Below are 23,683 nucleotides of genomic sequence, written 5' to 3'. Positions count from 1 at the left end.
TAACTGTCAATCATGGGTGTCCTGGTGACATCAAATTGAGCAGCATCTTCAACTTGAATCGTAAGATGTGAGGTCACAACAATTAGAGATAAGAAATATGAAGTAGACACACTTGTTTTGGCGGTGAAATAATCACAAGTATAACCTTTGACATTTAGAATTCTAATCATTCTATTGGTCCCCTAACTATGAGAGAGATTGAATCCTGCAAGTCAGGGCACAGTGTTGGAATAAAAAGAGCTCATATTCATTGAGAAGGATTGTGAGGAATGGTCCGAATCTTAATGGTCCTAAGGTCACACATGCGACTAATTTAAATCGAGTCGGGCTAACAAATATTTTAAATGTATTGTTTAGGAGAAATTTTTTGTCTTAAAAATATAAGTTAAACAATCGACAAGATAATAAATACACATATTTTAAATAAAAGTTTAAATGGAAAATTACATTTACATGTACTAATAAATACACATTTTTTAAGACAATATTTATATATAAATAGAAAATCTTAACAACTGTCTTTAAGAACTTATTTAAAGATTCAAAAGTCCTCGTGAACTTAGCTCAGTTGGTAGGGACAATGCATAATATATGCAAGGTCCGGGGTTCAAACCCCAACCACCACCAAAAAAAAGATTCAAAAGAAAAATCAGCAATAAGGCTCCATTATCAAAAGAAAAATCAGCAATAAGGCTCCATTATCAAGTTGTGGAATTTGAATGGTGAAAAACAAAGGATTTTCAAACACAATATCGTAGAGGGAGGTTTCATACAACCACCAAGAAGCCAAAATGATATGTGGGACGAGATGGTACAAGGGATTATAAAAGTATCAAAAAAAATATGTTGGAAGAATCAAGAGGTTTTGGACCTAAAGGTAAAAAAAATATGTGATGGAACGAAAGTGTTCAAAGTAGTTAAAATAAAAAATATATATTTTAAGGCTTCATCTAGGCTTATAATTTTTAAAAATGGGAAAATTATAAGAAAGTTAAGGAAAAGACTAAAAAGGTGGTGAACGAAGTAAGAACTCAAGTTTTATTTTTATTTTTTATGGTTGTACCAATCCTTAGGCATCAATAAGGTAGAAAAATCTTCCCTCAAAAAAAAAAAAATAAGGTAGAAAAATCTATAGACAAAGAAAAGATTGATAGATTAGAGACTAAGAAAAGAAACTGAAAATAATGATAATCAATTTAGTTTTACGCTTTGGACGGTGATAAGGGAAGTGATATACCGACGTCTGAACGAGCGATATCAGGTGGACAAAAAAGACTTGTACTTAGTTTTTTATTGATATAGAGAAGGCATGTGATAGAGTTAAGTGAGATTTTATGAAAACCCCCCAAAAAATGGATTAAGATTGTCTATATTCGAGGATATGTTTGATGGAGTCTAATAATATACTTTTACAACGACAAATACGAAATTACTGGTTAAGAAAGTAAGCGAATATGATAAAATAAATTATTGGTTTATCCTTATAAAATTCAATTACAATTTAAAAATTGAAATCTAGAAAAATTTGAATATAACTAAAAAACTTTAAGAAGAATTTGACATTAAATTAAAAAATAATGATAATTAATTTATTGGAATCTAAAAAATTGAAAATAAAAATATTATTAAAAATAAAAAATAAAATATTAATTTAATTTTGTAATAAAATAAATAATTCTAGTCATCTTCAATGATTCATATCTAATGAAAATTGAAAATAAAAATATTATCCGATTTTTTTTAAAGAATATTATCCGATTTATATAATATAGCTATTTATTTCTCATAATTTATTTTTAAAAAATGGAAAATTTTATTTATTAGTGTCAATGATACATATCTAATGTCAAAAATGGTTATGTCAGATTTTGCTTACCTCTTTCTTTAAAATCCAAAAGGTTAACACCAAAAAAATACATAAATTAATATATTTAAACCTAAAACTGTAATAGATAATAGTATCATGTTTCTTTATCATATGTGAATCAAACAAACGATATACTCCCTCCGTCTCACAGTAATTGTCTCTTTACAATTTTTTCTTTTTCTCAAAATAATTGTCACTTTAGAATACCAATGCAACATTTATTATTTTTTTCCATTAATATACCCTTATTTATTGAATTTCATCCAACTTAACTACTCCACTAACTACAATTAATAAGGGTGTTTTAGTAAATGATACTAATTTTACCATCAAAATCAACCAAATTAATCATTTTCTTAATAACCGTGCACAAACCTTAAACAACTATAATTTAGAGACGGATGGAGTAGTAAGTATCTATTAAGACAATATCTCATTCATAACTTACTCTTTATTCTACCATCATGTTATGATATCCACCAATTAGAGACATTTCTAGCTCCACTAGAATCATTCTTGCATATCAATTGGTCCATAAGTTATGATATCCACCAATTAGAGACATTTCTAGCTCCACTAGAATCATTCTTGCATATCAATTGGTCCATAAATTGTATACTATGCACCAACTGCAACACTTCAAATCGTGTCCTCCCATTCCCAATGGTCAACTCTTTTGTTCAATTAAACTGAGGATTTGAGATTGCAATTAAACAATATAAAGGGATAAAATAAATTAGCCGAACAGCAGCTAAATTCATTCAAATGGTTATTAGAAGTATATTCGAGTCATTCGACGTATTTGGACTAGAGCTTGTCCAGGCACATTAATTTGATTTCTTCCCCTTCCACTCAATTACTTCCGGAGAAAATAATATTTGGGACAGTCTTTTTAGTTTGCGGAGGCTAAAAATAGCCACAAATAGTTTGAAGAGAACAAAAAATCGAATTTTTTGTCACTAAAATAGCCACAAATTATTTTACGGGAATTTTCAATTAAGTCGACATTTGAAGAAAGGAAGATCTACTCTTTGAGGAATCTCCATTTCTTCTATTATTTTCAGTATGCCACGTCTTTCAAATTTTATTGGGGAATTAGTCACTTTAGTCCCTGAATGGGGAACGATTCGTCAATTTAGTCCCTGAATGCAGATAAATTGCAAAATAGTCCCTGAATGTAGACTTTGTTAGTCAATTTAGTCCTTGAATGCAGACTCCGTTAGTCAATTTAGTCCCTGAATGTAGACTTCGTTAGTCACTTTAGTCCCTGAAATTGACCATGCAGGGACTGTTTTGCATATTATCTGCATTCAGGGACTAAATTGACGAATTGTTCCCCATTCAGGGACTAAAGTGACTAATTCCCCATTTTATTTAGTAACATCCTCAACACATCGTTCATTCTTTCGGATGCACAAGCTAGTTGTGTACTCATCTATCATATTACACATGTCAAGTTGGGTCCCATTTAGAATGGACAAATGCAATACTTGTGCACACAACACAAGTTGTGCATTTACCTGCAGCAGCAGGTTTTGGTGGGGTCAGGTGACCTGCTAAAAATAAATAATTAATAAAAAAAAACATATTATATTAGGAAATATTGGTTTTATTGTTTTTTCTGTATACACCCCCAAAACTTGAACATTGAGAGTAGTAATTTCACACCAACACATCAGCAAATTAGTTTCTCACATTTGTTATTTGTTTTTTTTTTTACGGTTCCTTCTTGATTCTCTTGTCCTTCATCTTGTTCTTCATTTCTTCATAGTATCCATCATTTCTTCAACCTACCCATTAACGTAAAATTTTCACTCACCATCAACCAACCTACCCATCAACAATATTGTTCAATATCAGTTCATTTTTCCATTGAAGTTTGGAGATTGGATATATGTTTGGTTTGTAGATCTGGATTCATTGAAGGTGTTGGTAGAATTCTGAAATCTTTAAACTTGAAGGTATGTATAAGCTTGGTAGATATGATGAAGTATGTTTGTTGAATACTAGTACTAGTTTTTATACCAGAAATGCATTTTGAACAAGATGGTCACCATTGAAGTTGTTGTTCTTGTGTGTTCTTCATTTTCGAATTGTAGATTTACTTTTATGCAGTAATGCACGGTCGTGCGGATTAAACACACGGTCGTGTGTAAACTCACTGGAAACTAGTAGGATCTGTACTGAAGCAAACACACGACCGTGTAGATTTGTGGCACGGTCGTGTGTGAGTTAATGTCATTGAATAAGTTTTTGTAGATTTACTTTTATGCAGTAATGCACGGTCGTGCGGACTGAACACACGGTCGTGTGTAAACTCACTGGAAATAGTAGGATCTGTACTGAAGCAAACACACGACCGTGTAGATTTGTGGCACGGTCGTGTGTGAGTTAATGTCATTGAATAAGTTTTTTTTTTCTTCTACTACTATACCCAACCTAGTTTTCCTGCCGTTGGCTATAAAAGTGATTGTGTCTAATTCAATTTATGTATGCATTAGGAACTTCAAAATGGATATGAGTGAAATTCTTGAAATTTTTCAAGTTTCAAATGTGAGCAACATAACGGGGGAAGGCAATGTAGGTGTGGAAGGTCCAGAGGTATGTTCAAGTGATTACATTGTTGTCTAAAATATTATAGAAGTTGCATATATTAGCGAAAACCGTACGGTAATTACGCTTGTAGGTTTTGCAATTACTGAGCTATTTAGCATGTTATATTCTACAGGACTTGGACAGTGGCTCTTCTTCGGAAAGTGTCGTGCGTTCCTCGGATGATGATATGGAAGACACGTACAATTCGACGTATGGGTGTAGTTTTGATGATGAATTTGCGGTTGATTGCATGACTGACCTTGAGAAAATTAATTTCAAGGAATTAAGTTATGATGACTTTATGATGTACCATTTTTCGGATCGTCTAGTTGCATTCAAGTTTTACAATAGGTACGGTTGTGTGCACGGATTTGCCGGTAGAAGATCCCGTGTTGTTAAGAACAAGCATGGCGATGCTATTCAACAAACATTTGTTTGTCATAGAGAAGGTTTTCGGGATGCAAGGAATGACAATAATCCATCTAGAAAAAGAGAGCAGAAGCCAGCTAGTAGGTGTGGGTGTATGGCAAGAATTCAAGTTCACGTTGACTACGGTAGTGAACGGTGGTACATAAAAATGTTTGACGATGTTCATAATCACTCATTTTTGGATAATAAGTATGAGGGGATGCTACCTGCACATAGAAAGATGAGTGATTATGACAAATACCAAATGAAAGCAATGAGGAAAGCTGGCATTCCTACGTCACGTATCTATGGTATTTTTGCTTCACAAGCTGGTGGATTCAGACATCTAGGATATTCAAGAAGGACCATGTACAATGAGCAATTCAAGGATAGGGAGACGAAGAGTTCTGATGCAGAGGAAGCAATTGAATTTCTGAAGGGGTTGTCTAGTACGGACGATATGATGTACTGGAAGCACACTGTTAAGGAAGATGGATCACTTCAACATTTATTTTGGTGCGATGGTGTTAGCCGAATGGACTACACGGTGTTTGGAGATGTTTTGGCTTTTGATGCTACTTATAAAAAAATTAAATATAACACACCGTTGGTTATTTTTTCTGGAGTAAATCATCACAATCAAAGTGTAATATTCGGCAGTGCAATTGTTAGTGATGAAACCGAGGAAACTTACGTGTGGCTCTTGCAACAATTTCTTGAGGCAATGGACGGAAAGGCACCTGTGTCGGTTATAACTGACGGAGATTTATCCATGAGAAATGCTATTAGAACAGTATTTCCAAATGCTCATCATCGTTTGTGTGCCTGGCACTTGGCAAGAAATGCTGCAAGCAATATCAAAAATCCACAATTTGTCCCGAAGTTCAAACGATGTATGTTCGGTGATATTGATATCGAAGAGTTTGAAAGTAGGTGGGAGAATTTGGTCGGTGAATTTGGGTTAGAAAATAACAAGTGGATTCATGAGCTGTATGAGAAGCGGAATCAATGGTCAACTGCCCACATTCGGGGTACATTCTATGCTGGTTTTAGAACAACCTCAAGATGTGAAGGTCTTCATTCTGAATTTGGAAAATATGTTAGTGTGTTGTCAAATCTGGTGGATTTTTTAAATCATTTTATCCGGTGGCTCAATTATGTGAGATACAGAGAAATAGAGGCGGATTATGCATCTTCCTTTGGTGAAATCATTTTGCAAACTCAACTTAAATGTTTAGAGAAGTCAGCTGCAAAAATCTACACAAGGTCAGTTTTCAAGATTTTTAGGCCTGTATTGGAGAGAGCTTGTCGTTGTAAAATCGAAGAAACTGTGTGCAATGGTTCGATTTATAATTATAATGTTTTCAAATACCCGAGACATGACATTCATTGGACAGTTTCATATTGCCAAGAACAATTAAAATTTGAATGCTCGTGCAAGAGATTGGAGACATTTGGTATTCCTTGTGAACATGTCGTAGGTGTTTTAGTGCATATGAACATAAGAAAATTGCCGGAAACTGTTGTGATGGAACGATGGACCAAAAGTGCTAAAGATGCAATCAATGCACAAAATGCTAATAGTTCAAGTCACCGGGATCCTGCTTTTGTAACTACGTATGTTATGTTTGTGGAGCGTTGCAAGAGGATGGCAAACGCCGTGTTAAAGTGTGGCAATCCAGATTATATACACAAAACCATTGAAATGGTTGAAAAACACACCGAGACATTGGAATCATTCAACATGGGTCAAGTTGATGAGGTGTTTGGTGTGGGTCCAGCGACGGGGAGAAGTTTAGGTAATCCTCAGCGGCGTAGGAAAAGAGGCGGAGCAGCAGCCGATTCTTCAACTCGAAATGCAAATGCGAACAAAAAACGGAACACGCCTAAATGTGGAGTATGTGGAGGAAAGGGTCACAACCGCGTGTCATGTCGGTTCCGTCACGGAGCAACTATAGACTCAGAAACTGATTATGAACAGGAATTTTATGATGACAATGACGATTGGAACGTTCCTATGGTATGTATGAAGTTGTTATTGTATTATCTTAGAAATGTCCATATTCTTATCAAAGTTTTAAACTAATTAAATATTTTTTGACAATGTAGGAGGACTTGAATTAAGTGTGATAAGTGATGGAGGAGATTGAACTTTGAACAATGTTGTTAAAGTGGAGATGTTCGTGGATCGAAGAATTTGGTTGTTTTATGTAGTTTGTTAAAACCGTGTTTGTATGTTTGTGTGTGCTGAGACTTCAGGTTTAGAATTTGTATTAAATTTAAAGTTATGCGTTGTGTGTTTTGTTGTTTGAGTTTCCTGAAACTCAAAAGTAGTTATCTTGAAGTTATGAATATTCTGTATGTGGCTTGGTATGTACTGAGACCAAAACTTAACAATTTGAATTAACTGTTTGTTTTACGATTACTTCGATGTCAATATTATGTCGATGTTTTTAAGCATTATAAATCTACAAATATGGAACATCATCTTATAATAATTAAGCAGTACCAGCATTTGCATAACAAAATCAGGAAAATGTGCGGAAAAAATTGAAAAAGGTGCATAAAAAGAAAGTAAAAAATGGTTTTTTTTTAATATGGGAACCCACACGACCGTGTGTGCAGTTGGCACGGTCGTGCATACACTCACTGGTTGTTTCATTAATTTTGTAATGGCAGGTGCGCACGACCGCGCACACATTTGACACGGTCGTGTGTGACAGTCTGATAGTATGTAGTGTGTCTGCATTAAACACACGACCGTGTGTGAATTTGGCACGGTCGTGTGTGACAATCTGGTATTTGAGCATGTCTATATTGAACTTTTTTTGGACTAACAAGTGCACATATCCAATTGAACCAACCATCATTAAAATTAAATATTTAGACAACATACGAGAGTATCCATCATGGATGTCTACGAGGTAAATAAGTTAAGAGCTAAATAAATTACAACAAATTACAACAACATGATAATTTTTCAAAGAAGTTCAGAGCTAAATAAGGTACAATAGGTGCAAGTCGATTATTGTGGACCGGCTGGAGGATATCGCATGTTGAGTTGTTGCATCTGTGCTGCAACCATTTGTCTGATGAGTGTAACCTCCTCATAAGTCCTGTCAGCCTTATCCTCCATCCTTCGACGCCAATCATCGTCATTTTCCCTTCCTTCCATAGGTTGTTGCCCCTCACCCATTTCTTCATCTTGCGCAGGCTGCCCTGGAGGTACCTGTTGATCTACAACATTATAAAGCCAGTTTGCAAGATTTGTTGTGTCAGTTCTCAATGGATCCGGCAACAAAATTGAATCTTCGTCGGATACCAACAATCTAAAATTCTTGCCTTCACCATCTATGTCCCTAACCATATGTATAGTTTTACAAAAATCAATATCAATGGTGTATTTCCCCTCAATGCCAATTTCATCAGTTGCCAATTTCGCTCCCAACTTCCAACCGATGAAACTAATCAATCCCCCCGCCATCATCTTACCTTTGGATTGAGCCGCCACATATGCCAAATGGTTAAGAAGGTAGTAGCCAGTGTTTACAGCACGGTTGTTAACCATAGCCCATAGAATGAATAGCTCATCAGCCCTCACCGTTGCCGTTTCTGGCCTACCGAATATGGTGCAGGCCATAACTCTATGTAAATAGCGGAAAACAGGGTTTTGGATCATACTAGCCTTGGCAGTTCTAGATTCAAAATGGCCCCGCCCAGTTATTTGTGACCAAAACTCGTGTTGGTCATAATTTTGAGGCCTATTAACGCGGTTACGAGAGACATGAATGAGCCCCGCGCTTGCGAAACCCATTTTGTCACAGAATTGAGAAAGTGACATGTTGTACTCTACGTTACCGAAGCTAAATGAAACGGTGGAATTTTCTCTATCCGGAACAAAACAAATGGTACTCATAAATTCAAGTGTAGATGTTACAAAGGTGTAATGCGGTTCTCCTACAAAATCAGCCCAACCTATGTTATTAAGGAGTGTCATAACATTGGATTTTATCCCGAATGCCTCTAAAGCACGTGGATCGGGATACCTATTCACACAAATTTCTCTGTTGGAAAGCATGTTGTACCTTTCCCTTTCAGATTCGGAGGTCAGAATAATTCCCCTCTCATTACGTATACCCTTTTTCTTGGTGCCGTAAGAAGTGCCACCAACATCAACTCCCTTTCCCTTTCCCTTAGAAGCCATTTTTCAACACTTTTGTTCCTGTCGCAAAGTAAAAAACCAGTTATAAATCAATCTTAAAGAGAAACCACTACCACATTACCACTACCACATTTAGTAACAACAATCAAAAGGGTCCTTATATTTTGATTAGGGTTAGGGTTATGATTAAATTTATATAGAAACACAAACACAAGATTCATAACCAAATACAACCACCAAATAGTAGTATTCAAAGCTTGATCAACTAGTGCACCATCTAATTCATCATCAAAATCCATCATGTTAATGTCCAACTGCTGTGTAGTTTCTGTTTCACATCCAATGGGTTCACACCATTGCCAATATCCACATCTTTTTTCTGGCTCCTCGTGCTTGCAACGGTAAAACAACCGATTAGGATTCTCCACAGTCATTGCGACCTTAATCGCAGCTACATTGTGACAGAAGCAATACTTCTTAGCATATCTGATCCAACCTCCTTTTTTGCTTGATGAGGCCTTTGATACATTCATGGTTCACTGATAAAATCACATTATCACTTATCAGCATAACAAACCAACTCAATTTCAACTTATAGGTTTCAAAACAACTTAAATTAATTACAAAACCCCATGACCAAATTTTAGGTTTCAAAACAACTTAAATTAATTACCAACTCAAAAAATAATTCAATTTCACAAATTATAAAACAACACAATTTCAAAAAAATAATTCAATTTCAAAAAAATAATTAAATTAAAGAACTTCATGACCAAACCGACCCCAAACCCCACGTTCATTACAAAACAACACAATAGTCAAAATCCCAATTCAAAATCCAAATTATAAAACAAGAACATACAAATTGAAGAAGAAGATAGAAACAGTGAAGAAGAAGTTCGAAGAGTTTGAAAATCCCAATTACAAAACCATAATCAAAGGAATTGAAAATCCTAAAGGAATTGAAAGGAAATTAAAGGGAAAATCCTAATCAAAGGGACCATAATCAAAATCGAAATTATAAGGAAATCCTAAAGGAATTGAAGATAGAAACGGTGATGAAACAAGGTAAATGAAACATACCGATGTGAAGCAAAAGTTTGGATGAAGAGAAGAAAATTGTGAACCTCGCGTGGAAGATGGTGAAGCTCGCGTGCCAGATGAATTTTATGGAAGATGGTAGCTCAAAAACGTAACTGAAATGGAAGGATTGAGAGATCTGCAATTCTTATATCAACCACTAATGACAACCCTTCTCATCTGTTTGGATTGGAAAGTCATTAGGAATGGAAAGAAATTTCTCTAAAAGAGTGAAACAAAATCATTAAATACTTGTTTGGTAGTACCAAAAGTTAGATGGAAATAAGATTTATATGGTATGTTTGTTTATAAAAATTGTTTGGTTGAATAGAAATTGGATAGAAGTAATTATATTTATATACTAAAAATATTAATATTCCCACTAATCAAACCCTTTTATCGACTAAACAACCTTAAAACTACAACCCTAATGACGACTATAAACCTAATGACAACATTCTTTGAACTAAACTAATACAAAAATCTCATCACGACTGATCAAATTCATAACTCTTGCCCTAACTGAAAGAATCTTGGGGTCAAAGCACTTGAATGGACGTTCCCTGAGTAATCAAACCCTTTTATCGACTAAACAACCTTAAAACTACAACCCTAATGACGACTATAAACCTAACGACAACATTCTTTGAACTAAACTAATACAAAAATCTCATCACGACTGATCAAACTCACAACTCTTGCCCCAACTGAAAGAATCTTGCGGTCAAAGCACTTGAATGGACGTTCCCTGACTAATCAAACCCCTTTATCGACTAAACAAGCTTACAACCACAACCCTAATGACGACTATAAACCTAATGACAACATTCTTTGAACTAAACTAATACAAAAATCTCATCACGACTGATCAAATTCATAACTCTTGCCCTAACTGAAAGAATCTTGGGGTCAAAGCACTTGAATGGACGTTCCCTGAGTAATCAAACCCTTTTATCGACTAAACAACCTTAAAACTACAACCCTAATGACGACTATAAACCTAATGACAACATTCTTTGAACTAAACTAATACAAAAATCTCATCACGACTGATCAAATTCATAACTCTTGCCCTAACTGAAAGAATCTTGGGGTCAAAGCACTTGAATGGACGTTCCCTGAGTAATCAAACCCTTTTATCGACTAAACAACCTTAAAACTACAACCCTAATGACGACTATAAACCTAATGACAACATTCTTTGAACTAAACTAATACAAAAATCTCATCACGACTGATCAAACTCACAACTCTTGCCCCAACTGAAAGAATCTTGCGGTCAAAGCACTTGAATGGACGTTCCCTGACTAATCAAACCCTTTTATCGACTAAACAAGCTTACAACCACAACCCTAATGACGACTATAAACCTAATGACAACATTCTTTGAACTAAACTAATACAAAAATCTCATCACGACTGATCAAATTCATAACTCTTGCCCTAACTGAAAGAATCTTGGGGTCAAAGCACTTGAATGGACGTTCCCTGAGTAATCAAACCCTTTTATCGACTAAACAACCTTAAAACTACAACCCTAATGACGACTATAAACCTAATGACAACATTCTTTGAACTAAACTAATACAAAAATCTCATCACGACTGATCAAATTCATAACTCTTGCCCTAACTGAAAGAATCTTGGGGTCAAAGCACTTGAATGGACGTTCCCTATGTAATCAAACCCTTTTATCGACTAAACAACCTTAAAACTACAACCCTAATGACGACTATAAACCTAATGACAACATTCTTTGAACTAAACTAATACAAAAATCTCATCACGACTGATCAAATTCATAACTCTTGCCCTAACTGAAAGAATCTTGGGGTCAAAGCACTTGAATGGACGTTCCCTGAGTAATCAAACCCTTTTATCGACTAAACAACCTTAAAACTACAACCCTAATGACGACTATAAACCTAACGACAACATTCTTTGAACTAAACTAATACAAAAATCTCATCACGACTGATCAAACTCACAACTCTTGCCCCAACTGAAAGAATCTTGCGGTCAAAGCACTTGAATGGACGTTCCCTGACTAATCAAACCCTTTTATCGACTAAACAAGCTTACAACCACAACCCTAATGACGACTATAAACCTAATGACAACATTCTTTGAACTAAACTAATACAAAAATCTCATCACGACTGATCAAATTCATAACTCTTGCCCTAACTGAAAGAATCTTGGGGTCAAAGCACTTGAATGGACGTTCCCTGAGTAATCAAACCCTTTTATCGACTAAACAACCTTAAAACTACAACCCTAATGACGACTATAAACCTAATGACAACATTCTTTGAACTAAACTAATACAAAAATCTCATCACGACTGATCAAATTCATAACTCTTGCCCTAACTGAAAGAATCTTGGGGTCAAAGCACTTGAATGGACGTTCCCTGAGTAATCAAACCCTTTTATCGACTAAACAACCTTAAAACTACAACCCTAATGACGACTATAAACCTAATGACAACATTCTTTGAACTAAACTAATACAAAAATCTCATCACGACTGATCAAACTCACAACTCTTGCCCCAACTGAAAGAATCTTGCGGTCAAAGCACTTGAATGGACGTTCCCTGAGTAATCAAACCCTTTTATCGACTAAACAAGCTTACAACCACAACCCTAATGACGACTATAAACCTAATGACAACATTCTTTGAACTAAACTAATACAAAAATCTCATCACGACTGATCAAATTCATAACTCTTGCCCTAACTGAAAGAATCTTGGGGTCAAAGCACTTGAATGGACGTTCCCTATGTAATCAAACCCTTTTATCGACTAAACAACCTTAAAACTACAACCCTAATGACGACTATAAACCTAATGACAACATTCTTTGAACTAAACTAATACAAAAATCTCATCACGACTGATCAAACTCACAACTCTTGCCCCAACTGAAAGAATCTTGCGGTCAAAGCACTTGAATGGACGTTCCCTGACTAATCAAACTCTTTTATCGACTAAACAAGCTTACAACCACAACCCTAGTGACAACATTCTTCAACCTAACCTAATACAAATATTCCCCTTTCGAATGATCAAACTCACAACTCTTGCCCTAACTAAAAGAATCTTAAGTACTTGAATGAACGTTCACTTATTATTCAAACTCTTTATTGACTGATTAAGCTCACAACTCTCACCCCAATGACAAGATTCTTTGACCTAACCTACTTCAAAGATTTCAAAACTACTAATCAAACTCACACCTCCTACCCTAACTGAAAGAATTTTTGAGTCAAAGTACTTCGATGAACGTTAACTGACTAATCAAACTCATGTTATCGACTAACCAAACTTACAACTCTAACCCTAATGGCAACTATAACCCTATTGACAACATTCTTGGACCTAAACTTATACAAAGGTTTCATGACGAATGATCAAACTCACAACTCTTACCCTAACCGAAAGAATCTTGGAGTCAAAGTACTTGGATGAGCGTTCGCTGACTAATAGTCTTCGACCTAAACTGCTCTAATAGTTAGATCAAGAGGTCACAACGACTATTCAAACCCACAACTCTTACCCTAACAACAAGAATCTTATACGGAAAGTACTTGGATAAATGTTGATTGATTAATCAAGATATTCATTACGTGGTTTGTGTTTAATTAATTTTATCGTTATTGTTATAAAACTAATTTATAAATTCAATATACATAACAAATTACAACTATTTTTTAAACAAATTGAAATGAAAATAACACAATAATACATTAGTTAAATAAACTCAAGAATAAAAAATGCAAAAACAAATTCTTAAAAATACAAAAACTCAAACTTGCTAATGAATAAATGTTTTGCGTATTTTAATGTCCATTTACCTTTACCCATTCAACAATAAAATACGCAAAACATTAAAAATACGCAAAACAATAAATGGACATTAAAATACGCAAAACATTTATTCATTAGCAAGTTTGAGTTTTTGCATTTTTTAATGGACAAATGCAATACTTGTGATATTTTGTTTTGCAACTTTTTTAGATTTTGTTAATTAAGTGTTTTCATTTAAAATGCTGTTTTAAACATGCTTCTAGCTGTGCTGAATTCTTAAAAACGTTTTGTTAATTAAGTGTATTATATTTTCATTTAAAATATATTAAGTGTTTTCATTTAAAAACATTTTCTTAAAAACTGAATTACTAGATGTGTGGAGTGTAGAAAACGTTTTTCCTATGGGCCTCATTTGCAATAATAGCCCAATACAGGTGGGACCCGCGTTTGCATGTTAAAGCCCAATACAAACATTTGGGCAGGTGGGACCCGCGTTTTCAAAAAAAAGCAATTAAAGTATTCCATTATATTCTGCAGGTGGGACCGCGTGGGACCCGCGTGTAATGGCTTCAGCAGGTCACAAGTTGCTTTCTCTCTCCAGATCTCAACCGTTGGAATATAATACTAATATATCAATGGCTCATAATGGCTGTCAGGCACCCATGCACAAGTTGTGTTTTGTGCACAAAAACATGAATTTGTGCATTCTAAACTGGGCCGTCAAGTTGTTTATTCTTTCATTGATTCTTTGCATGTTTATCATGGACTATTACATGAACCAGTTCAAAACATCTTCTATATTTGACGTAGTGTATGTGACTGTAAACCTAGATATATGTCTGGCAACTAGCATTCACAGATGAATATTTTTAGATCCCTTAGATAAAAAGTGGATGCCTCGCACTTTCTTAATCAAAATATCATTTTTGAATATCAGAAAAAACATTAAGAACATAAATAAATCATCATTATAATGATATAGATATGATATATAACAAGGCTGATCAAGTACCTACATAAAAATCCTTCAAAAAAAAAAAAAGTACCTACATAAAAAATGTAGCAGCTAGAACTAATCCCAACAATAGAGAAGATTAATTATAAATAACCTTACCATACATAACAAGAAGAAAAGAGATTTGACGTTGAATTTGATGTCTCGATCTCCTTGTGGTTCTGAGTTTGAGAAATATAAAAGACCTAAGATCGTTAATATGTGATGAAGACCCATAGAAGAAATAACGACATATACTTATAGAATTCTAATAAGTGGAAATTTGCCTAGCAGATTTATTTTGCCTAGGAATTTGAGGTTTCTCCATATGGAGAGAAATGACAGCTCATCCAATAGCTCACGAAAACCGCCTTAATTTACTAGGTGGATTGTTGCTCGGTGGCATTTCACATGGGAAAGGGTGATTCCTTTCCCACCATGGGAAAGTTAATTTTGGCCATTAGATGAAATGATGAACATACTTTTATCATAGACATATAACACTATAACGCTGGAAAAAAATGCTACGTCCCCAATCTTCTTTCCTCTTTCCAGTTTCGTTCGTTCAACAAGAAAAACAAGCATTATCATCAGATCTGCAAAATAATCCATATCACTTCCATCTTCTTAATTAACTATTTTGAAAAATGCCATTATGTATAAAGTTTCTTCATCAAGCAAAGAAAACTAATTCTTAACATCCCGTAAGTGTAGTTTCTTCCGATAATCTCAATCAACATATCTTGTTTGGATCTGCAATTCATATCAACAAGAGTTTCATAATTTTCTTCTCCAAGTGCTAAGATCTAAAGCATGTCAATAGCTTTTGTACCGTCTATTCTATAGTTGCTAAGTCAGAAAATTAAATTATTCTTCCATCTCTTCTACTTTGTCATTTTTGGTTGTGGGTTTAGATTTAAGTTTTCTTTTATGATTTACACAATTAGAAACCATGAACGGAAGTTAAAGATGGAAAACAAGCTGTGACAATAAACAAATCGGCAGTTAAGAACTAATTAGGAATATAGATCTGTCTTTCAACAATTATGGGAGTAAATTACAGTTTCTCTCATTTTGGTTCAAATGTAAAATTTAACTAAGATAAAAAAAATAGTGATTTTTGGATCCGCAATTCATGTCAACTAGCAAAAAAAAAATAGTGATTTTTGTGCTTTTATATGGATTGTAAACAAAGATGGAAGATGAATACATTGTGGTGGTGGTGGTGGTGGAAGAGTACTTGTGAGGGAATGGAGGAGAGAAAATGTTGATGAATATGATGTAGTGTGGGCAAACCATCATAAAATCTATATTCCTCTTTAATCCAATGGTCAAAAAAAACTTTCCCATGGTGGGAAAGGATTTACCTTTCCCATGTGAAATGCCACCTTGTTGCTCACCTAGCGAACCTGCTCTTGCATCGCATTAAAATTTCACATGAGTCCCTTGCTTTGGGCTCGCTCTTGCTCGCCTAACGAATCCATATCTTGCAAAACTGGAACATTTTGTTTTGATTCGCGTCCAATTCACTTTGGCTCACCTAGCAAATTTTCGGAGTTAGAATCCTTGCTCTTTAGCATTTCTTGGTCATTAAATTCAAATATCTACAAAATCAAAGGAAAATAGGTAAATAATAGTTTCATTGACATTATAAATATAATAAGGAGTTTTCTAACCTGTGCAATGTTGCACAGCTTAAGCCTTAATTAATGCAAAAAAATTTCTCTCTCTTAATAACCTTTCAAACCTATTCTCTATCCTATTAATTAGCATTTCTTCTGGAAAATAGATAACAGAGAACGTTTTCATTTTCTTCCCCAGCAAAAGAAAAAGAAGAAAGAAACGCTGATTGAAAATAAGACGATGGAGAATCAATCCTTTCTGATTCTTTCTTCTTTCAAAAATAAAACTTTGATAAGTCTTGTTGGTGGTGGTGATTTAATCCAATTCAGCGTTAAACATGAAGGTTCTCAGGAATAAATCATGTTGGTGGTGGTTATTCAATCTTCATGTGGTGTTAAACATGAAGGTTCTCTTAAAAAAAATGAAGGTTCTCCCATAAAAGCCCAACATCACTATCCAATTTGTAATCGACGCCGGTAATACTTCATCGTTGGCAAAGGCTTTAGTAGGAATCTCCAGAAATTCTTCGACATGGCGGAGGAGGAGGCGCAACGTTGAAGATGGTAAAAGTTATTTTGTTAACACGATTAGACTAGTCAGTTGTAAACAAGGCAAGTTATGAACAACATCAATCAAAATATGTGGGGAAGTGGTACCTGTGGTGTGGTGGGTGGGTTAATCTCTCTTAATTTCTATCGTATACTCCCTCTCTGTCAGACACATTTGCTGCCCTTAAATGAAATTGTTTCGGTAACCAATTAAAAAAGAATGTTAATTAATATGATAGAAAAAACATTAGAAAGGTTAACAAGAGAGAGAGAAAAAAAGGTGCATTAATTAAGGCTTAAACTGTGCAACATTGCATTGGTTAGAAAACTCCATATAATAATAACTTTATACTAGACCAATGACCCGTGCGGAAGGTAATCGAATTCTTTATGAAAATAACGTAACCATACAATGCCGATAGAAGTTTTATAGCATACATAACAAAATGAAATGGTAGCATACATAACAAAAAAGTTTGAACATTAACCATCAAGATACATTAGAATTGTCGTGACTATTGATCAAAATCTATTATTTACCCCTTTTTATAATCTTCAACTTCAGGAAGATCACCATCCATGATAACCTTTGACCCGAAAAACAAATTCGCCACGCCCATTGCACCTGTTTATTCGTTAAATATTAGTTAATTTAGTAATAAAGTCATAAGTACGGTGAGTACACTGAACTTTCCATAAGACATAACTAAAAAATTTACCCATATACTTCCTCAATCTGCCAAACTGTACAATCAGCACAACATGCTTAGTGTTGTCATGGGTTGAAAAGTAGTTTTCAATATCAGTTGCAAATTCACCCCAAAGAGAGCAACGGATCCTTGTGTTCCTGACACACCAAATAACTCAATTAACTCGATCATGAGAATAAAGTCATTAGTTGAAATAAAGTTATCTCAATATTGTTAATGGCATAGCTTACTCTAAATCCTCGAGTGTAAGATCCATTCTTTGCCGGAGAGATCAAAATGTCTTTGAAAGACATGAATTCAAACACGTTCCGAGGTAAATTGCCTGCATTCACCTTAGGAAATCTCGCATTTGCCGACATGTTAAGTTTGTGCTTGTATGGCAAGAGTTTGTAAGGCCCCTCATTAAATCCTACCATGACATTCTATAGCTTATATGTTCCTCCTTCTTCAACCATTCCTTGAATTGTTGGCACCAGGAACTTACGAACAGTGGCATGGATCCGTCCTTGCTAAACAAAAAATAACATGTCATCAAATATAAACCATAGTATATGTTATCATAGTGGCAACTTGAAAAAAGGATCATTTATTTATACAATCGATTTATATAATATACCTACTCATCAACCAATATCATGTTCATGAAGATAATATCGTCTGGATTTTCCTTATCACGGATCAGCCATATGTGGGCCACACGGACAATCAACTTCAAATCCTTCCTTCCGCCTGTCACAGCTGAAATTGGGGTGAAAATGTTTGCCATATTAGCAAGTGCAAGAAAGAGTTATATTTGCTTAAATTTGCTTAAAGTCGAGAATGGCTGTATTAGCACAACTAAGTGGTATTTAAATAGGTAATTGGCAATTATCTTCGTTAGTTTCAAATGTGAATGATCATAGTCTTCTATTGGTAATAATTACTATTCAAAAGTTTTTAATTGTCATTAACGACGTTTTCAAGCCATTAACTACGTTCTTAATTGCCATTAACACTACGTCATAATTACGATTGAAAATCGAATCAACCTTGATACGTGTTAATTTTTGAAATAAGTACGTCATAATTGCTTTTAATAGGTAGTCATTGGTAGAGTGGTTAGTGCATAATGCATAAAAGCAATTAAAAGTAATTCCCATACGAAAATATGCGACTTAAAAGTTTTTAATTCTCATTAACGACGTTTTCAAGCCATTAACTACGTTCTTAATTGCCATTAACAGTACGTCATAATTAATATTCAAAATCGAATCAACCTTGATACGTGTTAAATTTTGAAATAAGTACGTCATAATTGCTTTTAATAGGTAGTAATTGGTAGAGTGGTTAGTGCATAATGCATAAAAGAAATTAAAAGTAATTCCTATACGAAAATATGCGACTTAAAAGTTTTTAATTCTCATTAACGACGTTTTCAAGCCATTAACTACGTTCTTAATTGCCATTAACAGTGCGTCATAATTAATATTCAAAATCGAATCAACCTTGATACGTGTTAATATTTGAAATAAGTACGTCATAATTGCTTTTAATAGGTAGTAATTGGTAGAGTGATTAGTGCATAATGCATAAAAGCAATTAAAAGTAATTCCTATACGAAAATATGCGACTTAAAAGTAATTCCTATGAAGAACGAACATTTAACTTTAGTGGTAAAATTCGATGGAAATTTCACCTTGAAACGCATATCTTCCTATCACTCTATATCGGATATCACAATATAGTGTAAAAAATGCATGCGTGAAACATTGAAATGTCAGTAGAATAATGTGATAGGAATTAGTGTATGCGTGAAACAGTATAGTGTAAAAAATGTATGCTTGAAACATTTTCAATTGCCACTTTCTAAGGGATGTTTATGTTATTTCTGATTAGCAATTAGTGTAGGGGAATTAGCAATTATTGTAGGGGATTGTTGACCGACTTGATTAGGCTTTAGTACGTATTCAATTGCATTAACGAAGTGAGAGAACTTTTTTCAAGTTTGAATAAACGGATGTGATCAAGTGCTTGAACGGATGAGATTACTCGAGCAATTAGTACATGTTTAGGAGGGAAAAAAGCTAGGGAATTAGGGCAAAGTAGGGAGGATTAGGGCAAACATGATAGCCAAACAAATCTAGCTTTTATAATAATAAAGGATTTGCAAGAACTCTGGAATTTTTCTTAATATTACTAGTAAAACAAGTTAATAAATTTCGTGAATAAATATGTGAAATAATATGTCACTTATCGCATATGCAAATTATACAACACCCACTTCAATATCATGTACTTTTTTTTTTTTTTTTTACCTTTTCTGTCGCCGTATTAATATTCCTGAGCTGTAGGGAGGATTAGGGCAAACATGATAGCCAAACAAATCTAGCTTTTATAATAATAAAGGATTTGCAAGAACTCTGGAATTTTTCTTAATATTACTAGTAAAACAAGTTAATAAATTTCGTGAATAAATATGTGAAATAATATGTCACTTATCGCATATGCAAATTATACAACACCCACTTCAATATCATGTACTTTTTTTTTTTTTTTTTACCTTTTCTGTCGCCGTATTAATATTCCTGAGCTGTTTAATTTGTTAAAGTTTAATTGAAAGCATACATGCGTTTTATATTTATTTTCTTTCCCAGTTTCTTGATATTAAGGAGTCATGTATTTGTTGATGATTTAGTGTCAACCCAAGACTAAGCCAAAGAAAATTGTATTTTCTATAAAATAACAAATGTAATAAAAAAAAAACGCCAAAGTTATGCTTATGATGTATTTTTCCCCAAAGACTTGCCATATTTTGATATGTCTACTTGGTTAGCCTTGCCATATTTTCATGTGTCTACTTTCTTAGATATTGGATTGCTATTTAGTAGTTTTTTTTTATAGACATCTTAATCTTAATATTAGACCTTTTTAAGAAACATTTTTAATATCAAATCACACATGTCAAATTTTAAGGCTATCCACCTAGTAATCATGCAAATTTAAAGGTACAAGTTCTTAGCCTAATTTAGCTTTCATTTCGCCTATCACTTTCATTTTTTTTCTTCTTTTTTTGATAAAAAATGAAAAATTGATATACTAGAAAAAGCATATCCATTAAGGATTGGGCTTGAATTACAAAAGTAGTCTCCTCAACCCAAATTTTGTCAAGAGTTGCTCTTTAGGCACCCTCAAATTGCTCAAAAATCCAACTACTATTGGTTAAACGGTAGTTAGCTGTCGTTCGCCACAAAATGTTAGTTAAGTATGGTTTATAACTTTTTAGATCGATCAATTTAAAACATCCCTCAAATGATAGTTAATTGTGGTTGAGGGTGTTTTCATTTGAGAGCAAATCATGGGGGCCTAAATAGCAATTTACAATTTTGTGTGGGTTACTTAAAATATATTGAGCCATTCTATGTGCAGCCCAATTACAAGTTTTACTAACATAAGTAACTTTAGTAGGGAAATTGCTTTTTAGGCACCTTGCAATTGCTCACGGGTACCTAAAACACCCCACAGTTAACTGTCGTTTAAACGCTTTTAAATTGATTAAATTGATTTAAAGAGTGATTTAACCGATTTTAAAAGTGTCAAACGGTAGTGAACTACTGTTTTGGAGTGATTGGTTGTTAACTACCATTTAGGGGTGTTTTTTAGGTGCATGTGAGCAACTGCTAGGTGCCTAAAGAACAAACCCCCCTTTAGAAGATGATTGCTCAGTAAACCTTTTAAATTGCTCATATTTTCTAAAAAAGTTGATCGGGGGTTATAACCCGATATGAGATTTACACACAAAAAAAGTTTTATGGAGTGAAGACCTAATCGTTGGGGGGACTGTGAGCAATCCACGGGGCCAATTGAGCACCCTAACTTTAGCATTCCTAAATAGACCCAAATCAATACCTTTCAGAATCTCAACCCAATATGTACGAGGAACCGCTTCATCTTCAAAGGGGATACACGTTTTTTTACAATTTGTCTCAAACACAGTCGATTGTATGCACGATTCGCACGTGAGGGAAATTAACCTACCACTTTTCACACATTTCACACGCGTGAAGGAAATTAACAAAGCCTAACACACAAAATTTATTCAACAAAAAAATAAACAGAGAATACTTTGTCCTTCTTCCATATCTTTCTTTGACTTTCCATGTCATTTTTCCCATCATCGCAAAAGACACTCATTTTAATGAATAAAGATGTTTCTACTTTCCAATTTTGCAAGACATGAGCTTTGACTCAAGTTTGAAATTCAAATTTCAAAATCCCCCAAAATTTCTTTCTCATTTCTCTATTTGCAACCTCTTATACTCTCTTCTGTCACGACTTTGTTTCTCATCTTCTTCCTCCTCTTCCGCGGTAAATCATTTTCCATCCTCCACGGGTTGTTTTTCTTCTCCCTCCTTCACGTTTATTCACTAATGTTTTTCGTTCCTTTGTTTTTCTTTAGTTTCCTTTTGGTCCATGCTTCGATAGAATCACCGTGTTGGGTCCTTTTTATCTCCATCATGATATTCTCATCTAAGGCGAGTCTTCTTCTTCAATTATTTGCTTAGTTTTTACATATGTTCTTATTTTCGTGTTATTTGTCCTTCCTTACCTCATTGGTCTTCCGCAAGACCTATTCCCCTTCTTTAAAACTTTGAGGTTTAACCATAAAATTGGTCGTATAAAGCTTGATGATAGTGGCCATATGTGTGACATTATGGGCATTAGAGATGTTACAGAAATAGTGAGGATACAAGTGTTCCTTGAAGGGATAAAAAAAAGACTTTTCTTGCATCTCACTTGACGAGAAGAAATGAAGAATCAAGAAAGTAGAGAAAAGGAGATGAAAGAAAAGGCCAAAAAGCGGTTGTGGTGGAATGAAAAGAAAAGTACATGAAGCGGTTATGGTGGAAGAAGTTTCATGCCTTTTGAAGTTGTAGTTTTAGGGTTGCACTTTTCACATTGGGTAGACTCAATATTATCTACATTGTATCGGGAGGTGGAGTCGTGTGCATCATTGTGGCGAAGTAATTAGCAGGAAAGGTTCCTCCAACTCCAATGCGGTTGACAATAATCAAAATCGATGAATTGTGGTGGTTATGTGACACAGATGGATCGCTTGAGTTTGACTTAGAGGGCTTTTTGTGCCCTCATTTCATGATTTTGTTGAACATCTTTTTGAAACACCAAGAAACCCTAACCCTAGAATCTGATTCAGAATAAGTGATTAATTGTTAAGTTAGTGATTTTGTGAGATGCATGGGGAAAAGCAATTCACCAGTTTTGTTAATCCATGAATGATTCTCGATTTTCAAATTGAATTGAGTCATATCTGGAGGAGAAAACTAAGAAATGAGAGAAGAATGAGAAGATGAGGAAAAAGGTGAAGGACAAAAGGAGTAAAAAAAAGGTTGTGAGTGAGTAGAATATATGTATGATTTTTATGGTTTTTTTTTAAAGTAATATGCCAACGTACCATACTTTTAAAATAAAGTTTCAAAACCCTATTTTTTTGCTTAGAGAGAACACATCATTCTCCTAAAGGAGCTATTTTTGGGCCTCTTCAAGGCCACGCCATATGAAATGGCGAGTTTTTTTTTTAAACGTAAATATATATTAATTTTTTATTAATTAGAGCATTATTTATTATTAAAAATAGAAGAATGTTAACGAGTGTCTTTGTGTCATTGGTTAAAGTTCTAAAATAAGTAAATTTGCGTTAAAATGTGATATAATTATTGATAAAAACAAAAGTAAAAACTTGTATTTTTACGACAAAGTTTCTATCGAGGGTTGCTTAACCAATGTAATTAGGACACATAAGACCCTTAAAAATATATATAAAAAAATAATTGGCTTAATTGCAGTTTTAACCCCCTAACTTTCTCAAAGTTGCCATTTTGACCCCTA

At 34.3% G+C, this 23,683-nt stretch overlaps 1 protein-coding gene, 1 long non-coding RNA gene and 1 pseudogene across 3 annotated transcripts; 1 reads left to right on the top strand and 2 right to left on the bottom strand.

Moving 5' to 3' along the window:
- The first annotated feature begins 4,261 nt into the window (after positions 1 to 4,261).
- Positions 4,262 to 7,295, top strand: LOC146940016 (protein FAR1-RELATED SEQUENCE 5-like). Its single transcript, XM_085749839.1, has 3 exons — positions 4,262 to 4,468; positions 4,596 to 6,890; positions 6,980 to 7,295. The coding sequence occupies exons 1-3, from the start codon at positions 4,262 to 4,264 to the stop codon at positions 6,992 to 6,994; spliced, it is 2,517 nt and encodes an 838-aa protein (XP_085605965.1). The 3' UTR covers positions 6,995 to 7,295.
- Positions 7,296 to 15,019: 7,724 nt separating this feature from the next.
- On the bottom strand, positions 15,020 to 17,362 carry LOC146940015 (uncharacterized). Of its 2 annotated transcripts, none has more exons than XR_015031869.1 (2): positions 16,658 to 17,362; positions 15,020 to 16,523 (listed from the first exon to the last, which is right to left on the bottom strand). It is a non-coding gene; the product is annotated as an uncharacterized LOC146940015 (long non-coding RNA). The 2 variants fall into 2 exon arrangements; XR_015031868.1 differs by having other exon boundaries at positions 17,199 to 17,362.
- A 264-nt stretch (positions 17,363 to 17,626) lies between these two features.
- Positions 17,627 to 18,566, bottom strand: LOC146940014 (uncharacterized; annotated as a pseudogene).
- Positions 18,567 to 23,683: the final 5,117 nt, after the last annotated feature.

The sequence above is a fragment of the Medicago sativa genome, chromosome 3, assembly GCF_051527215.1.
Source record: "Medicago sativa cultivar Bolivia chromosome 3, Bolivia_mono, whole genome shotgun sequence".
Taxonomy (NCBI): Eukaryota; Viridiplantae; Streptophyta; class Magnoliopsida; order Fabales; family Fabaceae; genus Medicago; species Medicago sativa.
Note: the sequence above shows the minus strand (reverse complement) of the source record. Positions and strands in the feature narration are given on the sequence as shown.

Bases quoted from the DNA above. Each gene is read 5' to 3' on its own strand.
- LOC146940016 (XM_085749839.1), top strand. From the start codon at position 4,262: ATGTCATTGAATAAGTTTTTTTTTTCTTCTACTACTATACCCAACCTA. The intron at 4,469-4,595 runs GTATGTTCAAGT...TATATTCTACAG, and splicing joins TAGGTGTGGAAGGTCCAGAG to GACTTGGACAGTGGCTCTTC.